Here is a 14,602-nt window from a genome sequence, read left to right as displayed (position 1 = left end):
GGGTGGACACGCGCTGAGGTCCAGCCACTCTGGACTGTCACTCGGCAGGAAGGGAGTGAACCCCACTCCCACTCACGTGACCCACCGAGTCCAGCAAGGCCTCCAACACCGGGGTCCTCGCGGCCCAGAGTCACCACCCACCCCAGTAGAGGTGGGGACAGGACAAGTGTCCACTGGAAAGGAAGGGACAGGCAACATGGCCCATCCCCTGGAGCGTCCTCGGCCACCAGCAGGAGCGCGGTGACAGCTGCAGCGTGGAGACCTGAGGACCTGGAGCTGAGAGCCAGACGCACAGGCCACAGCGTGTGACCAGGTCGGGAGGGTCCCGGACAGCAGCGTCGCCTGACTGGTGCCCCCTAAACCCCTGACAAGGGGCCAGCCTGTGCCCGCCAGGCATGGACCCCAGGCTCCTGGCTCCTGCTCTCTGTGTGGGTCTCCCTGCTCTGAACGTGCGTGTGCGAACCGAGCGAGAGCACGTGCGTGTGCCGTGCTGAGTCCCGGGAGCCCGGCCGCAGGGAGCCACGGTCCTCCCGCCACCCTGCCTTGCCCGTTCTGAGGACCCGCGGCCTGTTTCCCCTGGGCTGCTGCCCGGTTCCCGCCGGCGGGCGCAGTGGCTCTGATTCCCTGAGAGCAACTGCAGATCCTCGGCCAGCGGACGCCACGCTCCCGGCTGCCTCATCCTCCCGCCTCACCCTCCCACCGGCAGCAGCACCCGCGTCACTGGTCCTGCCCGGCCGCAGCCTCCACCGGGCCTCCCTGCCTCCCGCACCACCCCCCGCCTGGGGTGCCGTGGGCTGAAGCCCCAGGCCCTCACCAGCGACTCCAGCAGCGGCGTGAGGGTGCGGTAGTAGTGGGAGGTCTCCCGCAGCAGCGAGCTGGCGTAGCGGAGGCCCCGCAGCTCGGCACTGTGCTCCACGTGGACGGGCTGCGTGGGCAGGAGGGCTGTGCAGACAGAGCCCTGAGAGCCCGCCAGGGCACCCGGCCCCGTGCTCCGCAACGCTGCCCGCGGTCCCCGCGTTCAGAGACCCTGCTTCCGCAACGGTTCTCGAGTCCCCCGGAGAACAGGCCCCGGGTCCTGCTCGCGGCCCAACCCGTGGACAGCGGCTGGAAAGTGCCCAGGAGGCTGCGAGAGTCCCCACCACCTCCCGGGGGACCGAGCGAGCGCCTGTCCACCCGGCGTCCCTGGGGCCCCCGGGGCGGGCGTGTCTCTGTTAAAAGGCGGGGTCGCAGGCCCAGCTGCCTGCAGTGCCAGAGGGGAGGCCCCGCAGGCCCGCAGGACACTCCCGCGGTGACGGTGACGAGGAGGCCCGGCCCCAGCTGGGTGGCCTCCCGACACCCGGAACGTGGAGCTGCCCGGGAAGGGCTGGATTTTCATTTTAAAGAGGCTTCTGCTAACTTCAGTGCTTCCTGAAGCCTCCCTCTGTTGGGAGGGGTCCTGCGACCTGCCTCCCCCAGGGCAGGGGTGAAACCCTCCCCCGAGCAGCACACGCGTGCATGGTGACACGCGTGGCCCGCACAGGCACAGCACGCACACCCACCCACACGCGGGCAGGCACGCACACACGCTCAGTCCAGAGGGTGCTGCACTTGGCGCCGATGGCCACGGGGAATGGCCACTAGGGGCCCCGTCAAAGGCCCAATTTGGAAGCTTCCAAATTGCAGGCAGGTTTTTCTGGTGCCGGGGACTGAGCCCAGGGGCACTTAGCCACTGCGCCACATCCCAGCCCTTTTTATTTTTTTGAGACAGGGTCTCGCCAAGTTGTTTAGAGCCCTGCTAAGTTGCTGAGGCTGGTCTTGAACTTGGGATCCTCCTGCCTCAGCCTCCCCAGGCCACGAGGATCACAGGTGTGACCGCTGCACCCGACCCAAACATCTTTAAGACAGGGACAGTGAGGGGCAGGTGCAGGGTCACTATCCTGCCACGCAAGGGACCTCCCCAAACCGCTGCCCATCTCCATCTTTGTAGAAGGAAGGTGAAGCTCCTGTGGTCACAAGAACCCAGAGGCTGCGACTCAGAACAGGCCGGCTGCGCGCCCACCATCCAACAGCGTGGGGAGCCACAGCCCAGCCCCATGGCCACGTGCAGGGCAGGCCGCAGGCTCCTCCCCTCCTCCTCACCCGCCAGGAAGCCATCTCAGGCCAGCCCTGTCCACCCGGAGCGAAGCCCCTGACCCCGCCCCAAGCTGTCCCCAGCGCTCCCCTGGGTGGCCCGAGGGTCAGCCTCCACTCCACGGGGGACGCCTGGCCTCCCCCCGGGATGGGCACAGGGACCCCACCGAGCCCCGCCCCGGGCTTCCCGCGGGTCCCTGGTTTTGCGAGCCTGGCCAACCCCACGCCACTCACCCAGAAGGGCTGCCAGCGTGAGAACCAGCATGCCGGCCACGGCGACAGCGAGGGCGGAGCGGCAGCAGGCGGGGTCGGCGGCCGGCGCCTCCCGCACCGCCCCGGGCACCCGCTGTAAGTTAGCCGCACACTCCATGGCTCCAAGGGCAGCGGCACCTGGACGCAGGGTCAGAGCGAGGGCCGGGCTCCTTCAGCTGCTCTCCACACAGCCGCCACAAGGTGGCCGGGTCCCCTGCCGGGAGGGACACACATGAGTTTCCTGAAGAGCTGTGACAATTTGCCACGAACTCCATGCTCTGAGGGACAGTCTGACCATCTACAGTCCCAGACCCAGGGAGTCTGAAACGGAGTCTGCAGCCCCCGAGGCCCAGGGAGCGTCCCCGTCCCCTCCGCCAGCTCCAGAGCCGGCTGCGCGGCCTCATCCAGGCCCTCTGACCCTGGCCCTCCTGCCTCCTCATGAGGACCCGTGGTGACCTTGGGTGACCCCAGCTCAGGGCCTCTTCTGCCCTGGAGGTGCCGTGGCCACAGGCTGCAGGGACGAGGACGGGGACCTTCAGCCTGTCAGAGTGCAATAAGCCATCTCGGCGAGAAGAGCCCAGCTGCACGAGCTGCGCGGGAGGCAGCTCTGCCCAGAGGACCAGGTAGGGCTGGAGCAGCCAGCAGCCGGCCCACCAGGTCCACCAGCCCCCGGGCCGCCTCAGAGACGCCAGGGCACAGGTGGCAGGAGGCCTGCGCAGCCACCGCTCACAGCCCGCCAACCACAAGGAGCTGAGCCCTGCCAACATCTGCCCCTGGAAGTGGGCCTGCCCCAGCCTCAGATGGGCCCGCGGTGGGCCTGAGCGGAGGCCCAGCCCGGGCCAGATGCCCGACCGAGGGCCGTGAGGTGGCAGGTGTGGCTTCACGCACCCGTCTGCGGTGACTGGGTCCACGGCGCAGACACGAACACCGATGTATGCATTGAGGACTCCTCAGCCCAGGCACCGTGGCCACGCCTGGAGTCCCAGTCGCTGGGGAGGCTGAGGCAGGAGGATCTGCAGTTCAAAGCCAGCCTCAGCAACAGTGAGGCACTAAACACTCAGAGGGACCCCGTCTCCAATAAAATACGAAATAGGGCTGGGAGGCGGCTCAGTGGTGAGACGCCCCTGAGTTGGATCCTCAGTACTGAAAAAGAAAGTGGGAGAGGCTGGGGAGCCACTCAGGTGGGACTTGCCGGCACACACGCGGCACTGGCTTTGAGCCTCGCACCTCATGAAAATAAATGAATAAAATGAGGTGTTGTGTCCAATGACTACTGAGATCCACCTTTTTAGAAAGCCAGTGGGGCCTTCTGCCTCCCTCCCTCCGTCCCGCCTTCCTCCCTCATTCACATGGCTCTGGGGTTGCCCCGGAGCTCCACCCCTGAGCCACTTCCCCAACCTTTTCATTTTTTATTCTGAGATAGGGTCTTACTAAGTTGCTGAGGCTGGCCTCTCAAACTTCTCATCCTCCTGCCTCAGCCTCCTCAATTGCTGGGATGACAGGCATGGCCGCTGTACCTGGCTATTTTTATTTTTTTAATAGCTTAATTGGCTTTATTTTCAGGCCTAGAACTGGCAGCACTTTTGATCAGAGATCAGTGAGTGCTGCCCGTGTCTTTGGAGACGGACACCTGAGCCACAGGCTGTTCCGCCACAAGCGTCGGGCCTTCTGAGTCCCCTTCAAGGGTCGGGCCTTCTGAGTCCCCTTCAAGGGTCGGGCCTTCTGAGTCCCCTTCAAGGGTCGGGCCTCCTGAGTCCTCTTTCTTCCATCCAGGTTCTCAGGGGGCTGAGGCGGGGGCACCTCCTGAGCCAGGAGCCGGCAGGTTGTCCACCTGCAGTTAAGCACCTGCGTGCCCTTCGTGTAGGTGCAGGGCTGGTGACCCCTCTGGGGACAGCCCCGATGGTCCACCTCAGGGGCCCGCGTCCCTGCTGAGAGCCGGCTCGATCCCTAAGGCTGGCCTGAGGGACTGAATCGGGGACAAAAGGCTGAGATTCTCCCTGCTGGGCTGGGAACCTGAGTCCCGGCGAGCTGGTCAGCACGCAGCGCGCTCCGCCCCCCGGCCTTCTGAGGATGCCTTGTTCTCGGGACAGCCCTGTCATCACCACCACTAGCCACAGAGAGGACCCCCCGCCATTCAGCAGGGAACACAGACTCGCCATTGATTCTGCCTCCCCCTCGGAGACGGAGACGCGGGCGCAGGCTGGGACGGGCAGACAGGGCTCTCTGAGCTCGGGGGCTGTCTGAGCAGGAGGGACGCCGCCCAAGGCAGGCCGCTGGGCAAGGGCTCCCTGGAAGCGCGCGGGACCTGGCCTCGCGCAGAGCCTCTGACTTCCTGGCGGGGGTTCCCGAGGGAGGGTGTGCTGGGAGGCACCGGGCTGCACCCAGGCGCTGCCCGCTGAGGACGCCCCAGCCCTTCTTATTTTATTTTGGGACAGAGTTTTCCTAAGTTGCTGAGGCTGGCCTTGAGCTTGCAATCCTCCTGCCTCAGCCTCCTGAGTCTCGGGGCAGCAGGGGTTCCCACCGCACCCGGCTGTGCCGATGGTCTTACTCTTAGTCATAGTGGACACAGTACCTTGACGTTTATTCTTATTTATTTTCGGTGGTGCTGAGGATCGTACCCAGGGCTCACGTGCCAGGTAAGTGCTCCACCACTGAGCCCAGCCCCAGCCCTTTGCCATGATGGCGGAAGGGGCAACCCTGTCCACAGGGACCCTGGGCCACGTCTGGGGACATGTGTGGTGCCAGAACTGGGGAGCTGCTGGCCTGGAAAGCGGGAGGCAGGGACGCTGCTCAGCATGCAGGTCACCACCAGAGAACAATCTGGACCAAGGTCCACGTGCCAGGGGACCCTGCTGTGCACTCAGCGCATCTTATTTAACGAGAATTTGTTCATTCACTATCCATTCAGCAAAAAAAGAAAACCAGACAGGACACCGCGGAGCAGAGGGACAGGGCCCTAGAAGGTCCTGGCAGGGCTGGGCAGCTGGACGGCGGGGCCACGTGTCGCCCGGGGAGGAGAGGGGCCAGGAGGGGCCACGCAGCTGAAGCCAGGAGCCAGGGCACCGCAGGGCCGGCTCGGGCAGGGCAGCGGGCGGGCCGCGGGGACAGCGCCAGGCAGCTGCACACACGGCACCCACAGGCGCGGCCCGCAGCCCAGGTCCAGCAATGAACGGTCGGTTTTGCGTGAATCTAGAAAGCTTCTGCCCAGCACCCCCGACCTTCCCACCACCACCCAGTGACCGACAGCCCGGGGTGCACAGGACCCATGGCGAGCTGCGAGGCCCGGCGGCAGCTCAGGGTCAGCACTCGCCTGGCTCGTGGGAGGCTCCGTGCTCGATGCCCACCCCTCATAAAAGTCAATCAATAAAATAGAGGCATTGTGTCCATCTACAACTAAAACTAAAGAATAAAAATCCAAGAAAATGAAATCAGGACAGTTGTCACCCAACAGGTCAGGCCTGGACGCAGTCCACCCGAACCCCAAGCTCTCCCTGTGTCCATGCCTCGGGTGTGCTCGGCCACCCATGCCCTTAGTCACCTTCCCCTCCACCCCGTCCACCACCAAGGCTGGCAGCTCCCACCTGCAGGGGTTCTGCCTAGCTGGGCACCAGACACCTACGGCCAAGGGGACCATCTTCAGCTCTGTGGTCACGCAGTCTCCATAACCCCTGACCTCCGCCGTAAGACACCAGCAGCCCTGCCAACACACAGGCACGCCACAGTTCCACAGACTTCCACGCAAAGCCGGCAGCTGCCAGGCACAGTGGCACATGTCTGTAATCCCAGCCACACATGAGGCTGAGAAAGGAGGATCTCAAGGTCAAGGCCAGCCTCAGCAACTTAGCAAGACCCTAAGCAACTCAATTTATAAAAAGGGCTGGGCATGTGGCTCAGTGGTGAAGCACCCCGGGGTTCAATCCCCATTGAAAAAAATAAAATAAAATAAAATAAAAGCAGGCAGTAGATTGAATGTAGCCAGTCCAACATGTGTGCTGAGCCCTGGCCTAGAAGCCTTTGTCTATCTGCAGGCACAGCGCAGGTCATGACCACTTCTGACCTGGATCATTGCATAACCTGGACCTTTCCAGCCTACGGCCTCCACTAGGGCCAGAGTGACCCTTCAACAGACAGATCCCTTCACTCCCCCGCCTTTGAGCAGTAAACCCCCAGGGGAAGCCTCGCCACACACATAGTGAAACCAAACTTCTCTGGAGAGACACAGCTCACGTCACACAAGATTCCCACAGATGAAAGTGCACTAAAGATGAACTCACAACGCAAAATTGCAAAACACTGCACCGGGGGAAAGACACCATGAACGAGTCAGCAGATTTAAAAGCCTGTGTTAGACATCTTAGCAATCCAGAAACAAAGTATCAGAGAGTATGAAATAAGCACCCGAAAATTTTTACAGATACAAGATAATTGAAAATATTCAAAATACCACAATGGAAAAAAATGGGCAGAACTTTTTAGAAACGGAGAAGTTCTTTCCTGTGGTGTGGGGGTTGAACCCAGGACCTCACACATGCCAGGCAAGTGCTCTGCCATTGAACCACAGTCCCAAACAGGATTAAATCCCATTAGATGGAGCAAACACGAGGCTGGACGCAGATGGGGATGGTCTAGTTCTCAGGATGCAGTGGGTGGAAACAGGGAGAAGTGGCACCAGACACAGCGGTGAAGGGAGGCACCACGCCAGCCTCCATCCTCTGGGATGGAGGCAGGGCCGAGAGCAAGCAGAGGAGTTTCCCAGAGCTGTGGACAAACCTGGATCCTCAGGTGTGAAAAGTAAAGGAGTCCTAAGCTTAAACCCAAAGACACAGAGACTGCGGAATGCAGGCTCAGCCACAGAGGGACACTGGTAATCAGGGCTGCAGCTTCTCACCAGAAGCAGAGGGCACCCAGCTGGCGCACGACCTTTGCCTGGGTCCCAGCTGCTTGGGAGGCTGAGGCGGGAGGCCTGCTTGGGTTCCAGGCCAGCCCGGGCAGCAGGGAGAGCCTAAACAGAGAGAGAGAGGAAAGGGGAGGGGGACACACAGCAGCCAGTGGGGCCCAGTGGGGCAGCAGGCCTGACCAAGCTCGAGCAGAGGCAGGTGAGTCCGCAGCCAGGCTCCGTGCGGCCAACCTGGAGGGCATAGTGGAGGCACTGGCCTCAAATGGACCTTTGCCAAAAATGCTGATCCAGGATGTACTTGAGGAAGAATAAGATTGAATAAGAAGAAAGATGTGTGAAACGTGTGGGCACCTTGTGTGTGTGTGTGTGTGTGTGTGTGTGCACCTGTGTGCTCACCACTGAGCCGTGTCCCCAGTCCTTTTCACTTTGGGACGGGTTGTGAGGCTGACCTTGAACTACCATCCTCCTGCCTCAGCCTCCCGAGTCGCTGGGACCACAGGCGTGGCCGCAGCACCCAGGTTCCTGCTAAGGCTCGAGGGCTGACTTCCTCATGTGATTTGAGAAGGAGGTGACCTAGATCGGATCTGGAAAGTTCCCCAAAGCCCACATGATAAAGGCTTGTCCTGCCTGTGCTGTGGGCCGGGCCTGGGCTCAGGTGTGCCTGCCTTGGGCACTTTGCCCTGTGCTGAAGATGTCCCTGCAGCTGCTGGAGAGAACGTCGTGGGTGCCGGGCAGAGCCAACCCTGGAGGGTGGCACGTGCCAAGCCTCGGGTCTGCTGCCAGGCCGTGAGCCCAGGCCCAGGAGTGCTCTGCCCCTTGCGCCCTCGGTGGGCCCTGCCTCAGCAGGGGCTGGGGGAGGGGAGGGATCTTTCAGGGGCCAGAGCTTCAGTGTGGGGAGATGGGCGGTTCTGGGGGACGGCTGAGCGGCCCGTGACTGCCCCAGGCCCCGAGGAAGGTGGTCGACATCATGCTGTGTGTGTGACCCACAAAATAGAGAGAAGAAGGGGGCCTGGCAGGCGCCAGACAGCGTGAGCAAGGGGACCCTGAGCCACCCGCTGGGGGACACACGACCCCTCCACCCAGGACCACCCAGAAGGTGGTGGAAACCAGGCAGCCAGGCCCCGCCCACCTGCGCACGCGGCCTGGCTCCCCGCGTCCAGGCCCAACCCAAGGCCAGGCGCCCCCAATGGCTCCACCCCCTGGGCCCAGCCTGGCCCCCCGCCTGCCGGGCAGCCTGGCGGAGGGCGGTCGGGGCTCCGGCAGAGCAGCCGCCTCTGGAACAAGCGAAGCTCAGAAGGCCCGGAGCACCTGATGGCGTCTCTCTGTGGCGCGTCCCCAGGGGCCACCCGCTCGGGCCTGCGACTGGCCATGCGACAGCCCCAAGGGGTCCAGTGCCAACCCCCAGAACTGCCACGTGTCGCCTGTGGCGGACGTGACTGCGAACGGCCCTGAGCGGGTCACCCAGGGTCCTCGCGGGAGGCAGGAGGCCAGGGTCAGAGTCTGGAGGAGGCTGCCTGCTGCTCCGGAGCTGCAGGAGGGGCGAGGACGGCCCCGGTGTTGGCAGGCCAGGCTGCAGCTCCGGGTCTGGCCCGGGATGGGATGGCCGCTGTCTGGCTGCAGAGAGAGGCACTCACGGCTGTGCTGCCCCATGGCCACTGGGCAGGAGGTGGGCAGGCAGGTTGGGCGTCTTGGAAGGGGCCTCCCCCGTCCTCGGGCAGGCAGAGGGTGCTGGCCACGAGAGGCCCATGCCCGCATCCTCCTGCCTCCTGCCCAGCGGGGCGTGGGCTCCTCCAGGCCGATGACCAGCTCGGCACCGGGCCCGACCCTTATGGCCCCTGAGGGACAGTGTCGCCTTCCTGGCCTGGCCTCCCTTTCTCTGAGGAAGGGTCCTTCCAGCCGGGCGTCTACCAGGGCCCGCCTACCTCCATCGATAGGGGCCGTCCACAGGAGCACGGTCGCGGGGACAGCCAGTGGACGGGAGGGGACAGGAGCGAGAGCTAGCGGCTCCCGTCTCAGTGCGAAGAGCCGCGGGAGTTCTGGAGCCGGGCGGAGGGACGGCTGGCAGTGAAAGGCGCCAGCGCCCGACTGCCTCACGGTCAGCGGTGAGTTCCTGCCGAGCCCACCTGCGCAGCCGGACCCGAGGGACCAGAGAGCTGCCGGCGGAGGCGGTGACGCCCGGGGAGACAGAGCCCTGGTCTGCGCGGCGGTCACTGCGTCCAGGGACGGCGCTGGGTCCTGGAAAGCCCTGGCCTCTCAGTCACGGACCCGCGCCAGCCCCTTCACCAGGCCCCGCGGCGGCCTTGGCAGGCAGGGTGAGGGTCGAGCGGAACGCGAGCTTCTCCACGGAGCTCATCGCGGGGAGCCGACCCCCTTGGCAAACATCGTCCCCGAGAGCTGTGACACGGAAAAGGTGTCTCTAATAAAAACAAGTCAGAGCACAGAGGCCACGCTGGTCACCCCAGCTGTTGGGAGGCTGAGGCAGGAGGATGGCATGTTCGAGGCCAGCCTCCTGGTCATGCCTCTGCCTCCAGTGGCGATGTCATCTACTTGGAGACAACCCTGCGTTAGCTGCCTGATGGGCCCTGGGCTCCCTCCAGCCATCGGCGTCCACCTCCAACTCCAAGCCCACCCCAGGTCCCCCTCAGCCTTGCTCCCGCCACCCGAACCCTTCTCCCTGCTCGGCGCTCCCACCTCCCTGAGCTGCTGCTCCGTCATCTGATCCCAGACATTTGCGATGTCCTCTCCCTCCTGGGCTCACAGTGGCCGAAGCACCTCCCTGTCCCCTCCCAGCTCAAACCCAGTGGGGAGGCTCCTCCCTCCTCCCCACGGAGCCCCAAGTCCAGTAAGCTTGGCCCGCGGGCTTCCTCCTGGCTGCTGCTGGGAAGTGCTGCTGGAAGGTTGGGAGGAGACATATGCAGACGTTCCTCCACCTTCACCGCGTGCCGGGGCAGTGGCGGGAGGGAGAGGCCGTGCCCAGGGAAACGCACGCCCGCCCTGCGGAGGGTCCAAGGTCGCCCGGCTCCTAGCGCAGGTGGGCCCGCGGCCAGCCAAGCAGCAGAGCCCTTTGGGCCTGGGAGGCGTGAGGGCTGCCAGGGAACCCCAGGATCCGCCGTCCCCGTGGGCACGTGAGAGGCCGCCTACAGCCGGGGGCACAGGTGCCTCTGCAGGACACTGGGCTGTGGGCACGGGTGCCCCAGGGCACAGGTAGCGCAGGGCTGGGAAGACCTGCCCCTTGTCCCTACTCCCTCCCCTTGACCTTCCCAGACCCGGCTGGGGGAGGGGCAGAGAGGCTGGTCAGGACGCGCTCCCCTCCCCCACACGCCTCCCCACAGCTGCAGCCACGGGCCATCCTCACCCTCCTGGACCCTCCAGGGACGGGCACTGCAGGGGGTGCGGCCCCTGGGTGTAAGTCTGACACCCACGGAATCGACCTTAACTGCACACAGATGCTCGGGAGGCCGGGGCAGGAGGATGGCAAGGTGGGCCTCAGCAACTTGGCAAGGGCCTGTCTCTAAATAAAAAATAAAAGATCTCAACAGGCTGGGGTGCAGCTCAGTGGCAGAGCCCCCGGGTCCAACCCCAGTACTAAAGGAAACCTCTCTGCAGACGGACTCGGCGCAGCCAGCTGCCCGGGCAGGGGTCAGCTGCCAGCTGTGGCCAGGGACCCAGAGAACCAGCTCCATGCTGCACACGGGGCTCATCACCCTGTGCTCAGGGCTGCCTGGGCAGCTGGGGCTCTGGTCGCCACTGACCAGACAGAAGGACCAGGAAGGCGGCACGCACCACGGCCATGCCCACGGCCTCAAGGGCCCCCACAAAGCCACGGGCCTGTGATGCCATCACGCACAGCCACACAGGCTCCACCGGCAGCAGATGGCATGCACACCACACGCCTCACCACGCACCGCCACAGACTCAGCGGCCCGTGGCCACACGTGCACACGAGTTGCAGGCAGAGTCCCACCCTGACCACACGGGATCACGCCCAAAGCACAGTCACCTGCACACAGTCGCCACCCAGACAGCGGCACACACGCACACACGCACACACATCACACGCACACACATCCCATGCACACACACACACACATCCCATGCACACACACATCACACACACACACACATCACACGCACACTCATCACACGCACACACATCACACGCACACACACATCACACGCACACTCATCACACGCACACACACACACATCACACGCACACACGCACACACATCACATGCACACTCATCACACGCACACACATCACATGCACACACACACATCACACGCACACACGCACACACACATCACATGCACACTCATCACACGCACACACATCACACGCACACACACATCACACGCATGCACACACATCACACGCACACACATCACATGCACACACATCACACGCACACACACACATCACACGCACACACGCACACACATCACACGCACACTCATCACACGCATACACATCACATGCACACACACACACACATCACACGCACACTCATCACACGCACACACGCGCACACACACATCACACACACGCACACACATCACATGCACACTCATCACACGCACACACACACATCACACGCACACTCATCACACGCACACATGCACACACATCACACGCACACACATCACACACACACACACACATCACATGCACACACACACATCACACGCACACACGCACACACACCACACGCACACACATCACATGCACACACGCACACACATCACATGCACACTCATCACACACACACACATCACACGCACACACACACATCACACGCACACACGCACACACATCACACGCACACTCATCACATGCACACATCACACGCACACACATCACACGCACACACACATCACATGCACACACACACATCACACGCACACTCATCACACGCACACACGCACATCACACACACACACGCACACACATCACATGCACACACACACATCACATGCACACACACACACACATCACACGCACACACGCACACACATAGCCAGGGCCAGTGGCCGGCCGAACTGTGGGCCTGCAGCCCGGGCAGTACGTGGCCACAGGATGTGCCCAGAGCAGGCCACGACTCGGCAGCAGGTGAGTCCTGTCAAGCCCCCGGTCCTCAGGGACCCCCAGAAAGTACACGGACAGGCCCGGGCCCGCCTGCCCCATGAGCGACCCTGACGCAGGGTCTCGGCGCCACCCCTGCACCGCGGGGCGGCAAGGCCCGCCCCAGCCTCCCGGGCACGGCCCCTGGGCCCCTCGGCTCCTCGGCCCGCAGGTGGGCAACCGACTGGCTTCTGATCAGCTGGACAGAGCTGGGGCCTCCCCAGGGGTCCCTCCCTGCAGGTGCTCTGACCACCCCTCCTGGGGGGCCACGCCCAGCCTGAGCTGCGCCCTGGCCATGTGTCCGAGCTGGCCCAGGACCCCTCCAGCGCCACCCCACGCGCCAGAGGGCACTGCCACCCACCCTGGTGGCAGCCAGAAAGCTGCAGACCTGGGCAGCAAGGACCAGGGAGCCCTGTGCCAGACAGCCCGCACAGTCCCCACCCGGCTGCGACTGCGGACCGGCCAGCCGCCCGCCTGTCCACAGAGCCGTGTCCTGTTCCCACCCCCACAGCCCCACTCACCGGCTCAGGCCCTGGAGGAGGCAGCCGCTCCCCGCCCAGCGGGATCCGAGCCCTGGACTGGAGAGGCGCCGGAGGCTCGGCCCTGCAGCTGCTGGCGGGACTCCGCCTCCTTCCTCCCACCTGACCCGGCCAGCCCCTTCCCAGGAGAAGCCAGCTCCCTGAGCCAGGGCTCTGTAGTGAGTCCTGCGGGCCCTGGGACCCCACAGGAGCTGGGCCAGGGTCAGAGGGTGGCCACAGCCAGGAGGGTGTCCCTGGTCCATCAGGCTGCCAGGTGGGCCCAGGCGAGGTGGGAGCCGTGAGCAGGCTGGCCTGCCTGAGTGGGCACGGTGGACAGAGCAGGCAGGAGACACCTGAGGTCCTGGGGCTCCCCAGGAAGCAGGGACACCCGGACAAAGGACATGTGTGTTCTCTCCTGGTACTGGGCATTAAGCCCAGGAATACTCGAGGTTGCACCAAGTTGCTGAGGCTGGCCTCAACTTGCAGTCCTCCTGCCTCAGCCTCCCCAGTCACTGGGAGCACAGCTGTGTACTATCACACCTGGCAACAATTTTTTTAAATAAACATTTTATTTTGGATTGACACAAAAGTTGTGAAGATAGTACACAATTCCCCTAAACCACACAAGAGCTTTTGTATCTGCCTTTGTTACAATGAATACATTGCTATCAGTTAACGTTCATCTTTTGGCAGGTGGCTACTGGGGGTTGAACCCAGGGGCACTTTACCCCTGAGCCATATCCCCAGTCCTTTTTACTTTTATTTGGAGATGGGGGTCCCACTAAGTTGCTTAGGGTCTCAAGTTGTTGAGGCTGGCCTCACTGTGATCCTCAGGCCTCAGCCTCCCAAGCAGCGGGGATGGCAGGTGTGACTCGCATATGCCCAGTTTCCCTGAGTATTCCCTTGCCTGGGACCCCATTGGGACCCCACGTGACATCAGTGCTTGTCCCCTGGCACTCTCTGGGCTGTCACCACCTCGCACGCTCCTGCAGAGTGTGGAAGGCTGACCAAGAGTCTGGCATGTGTCCCTGAATCGGGGTTTGCCTGGTGCTTCCTTCAGGATCAGACTGGCCACAGCTTTGGCACAGTGCCACAGTCACCGGGCCACCCAGACCTGCCTCTGCTTGGTCCCCAGGTGGCTGAGCTATGCTGTCGGGCATACCCTGTGACCCCCGATGCCCTGGGATCTGCTCAGAGCTACCTGCGGATTGTTTCACGTGCGCCTGTGACTTACAGGTGACTCTCGGGAAGGGCTGCAAGCCAGTGTCATCCAGCAGGTCGCCTGGGGGGAGTCCCCTCCAGCCCCCTTCCCCGCCACTGGACGGGCGCCGCACCCTGGCTCTGGCCCTGGCTTCTTGGATGCGGGCTGCATGCTCAGCGGAGGACAGGAGTTTGGCCGGGTGCCCAGGACGACGCTGTCAGGAGCAGCTGCATCCCCCAGAGCCACGGCCACCCCGCTCTGGGGAGGCCACCAGGGCTCCCAGTGGGGTCCTCCTGAGCTGCCTGTCTCCAGAACGCCCCCCCGGCCTCCTGCTGGGTGATCCCGCCTGTGCCTGGTGACCGCCACCCTCTGGGGCTGGGACCCAGGACTGGGACAAGTCCTGTGGGTCCCTCAGGCTCACTCAGTCGCCTCCTCCAGGCCTCTGCTCCTGATGCTGCCCCCGAGACAGAGCTGGGCCCTCCCGTGACTCCGAGTCCCCTGAG

General features: G+C 63.5%; 1 protein-coding gene across 4 annotated transcripts in view; it reads right to left on the bottom strand.

Moving 5' to 3' along the window:
• Window positions 1-9,288, bottom strand: part of Tmprss9 (transmembrane serine protease 9) — a 28,971-nt gene extending 19,683 nt beyond the window's left edge. For all 4 annotated transcript variants that reach the window (XM_047531301.1, XM_047531302.1, XM_047531303.1 and 1 more), the window contains exons 1-3: window positions 9,181-9,288; window positions 2,344-2,575; window positions 815-942 (exon numbers count right to left, since the gene is read on the bottom strand). In XM_047531301.1, the coding sequence (XP_047387257.1) occupies window positions 815-942; window positions 2,344-2,479 (264 nt within the window). In that variant the 5' untranslated portion in view covers window positions 2,480-2,575; window positions 9,181-9,288. The remainder of the gene's footprint in view (window positions 1-814; window positions 943-2,343; window positions 2,576-9,180) is intronic.
• Between the last annotated feature and the right edge of the window lie 5,314 nt (window positions 9,289-14,602).

Source organism: Sciurus carolinensis, chromosome 17 (assembly GCF_902686445.1).
Source record: "Sciurus carolinensis chromosome 17, mSciCar1.2, whole genome shotgun sequence".
In the NCBI taxonomy this organism is placed as follows: domain Eukaryota; kingdom Metazoa; phylum Chordata; class Mammalia; order Rodentia; family Sciuridae; genus Sciurus; species Sciurus carolinensis.
The sequence above is the reverse complement of the archived record's forward strand: the minus strand, read 5'-3'. Positions and strand labels throughout refer to the sequence as shown.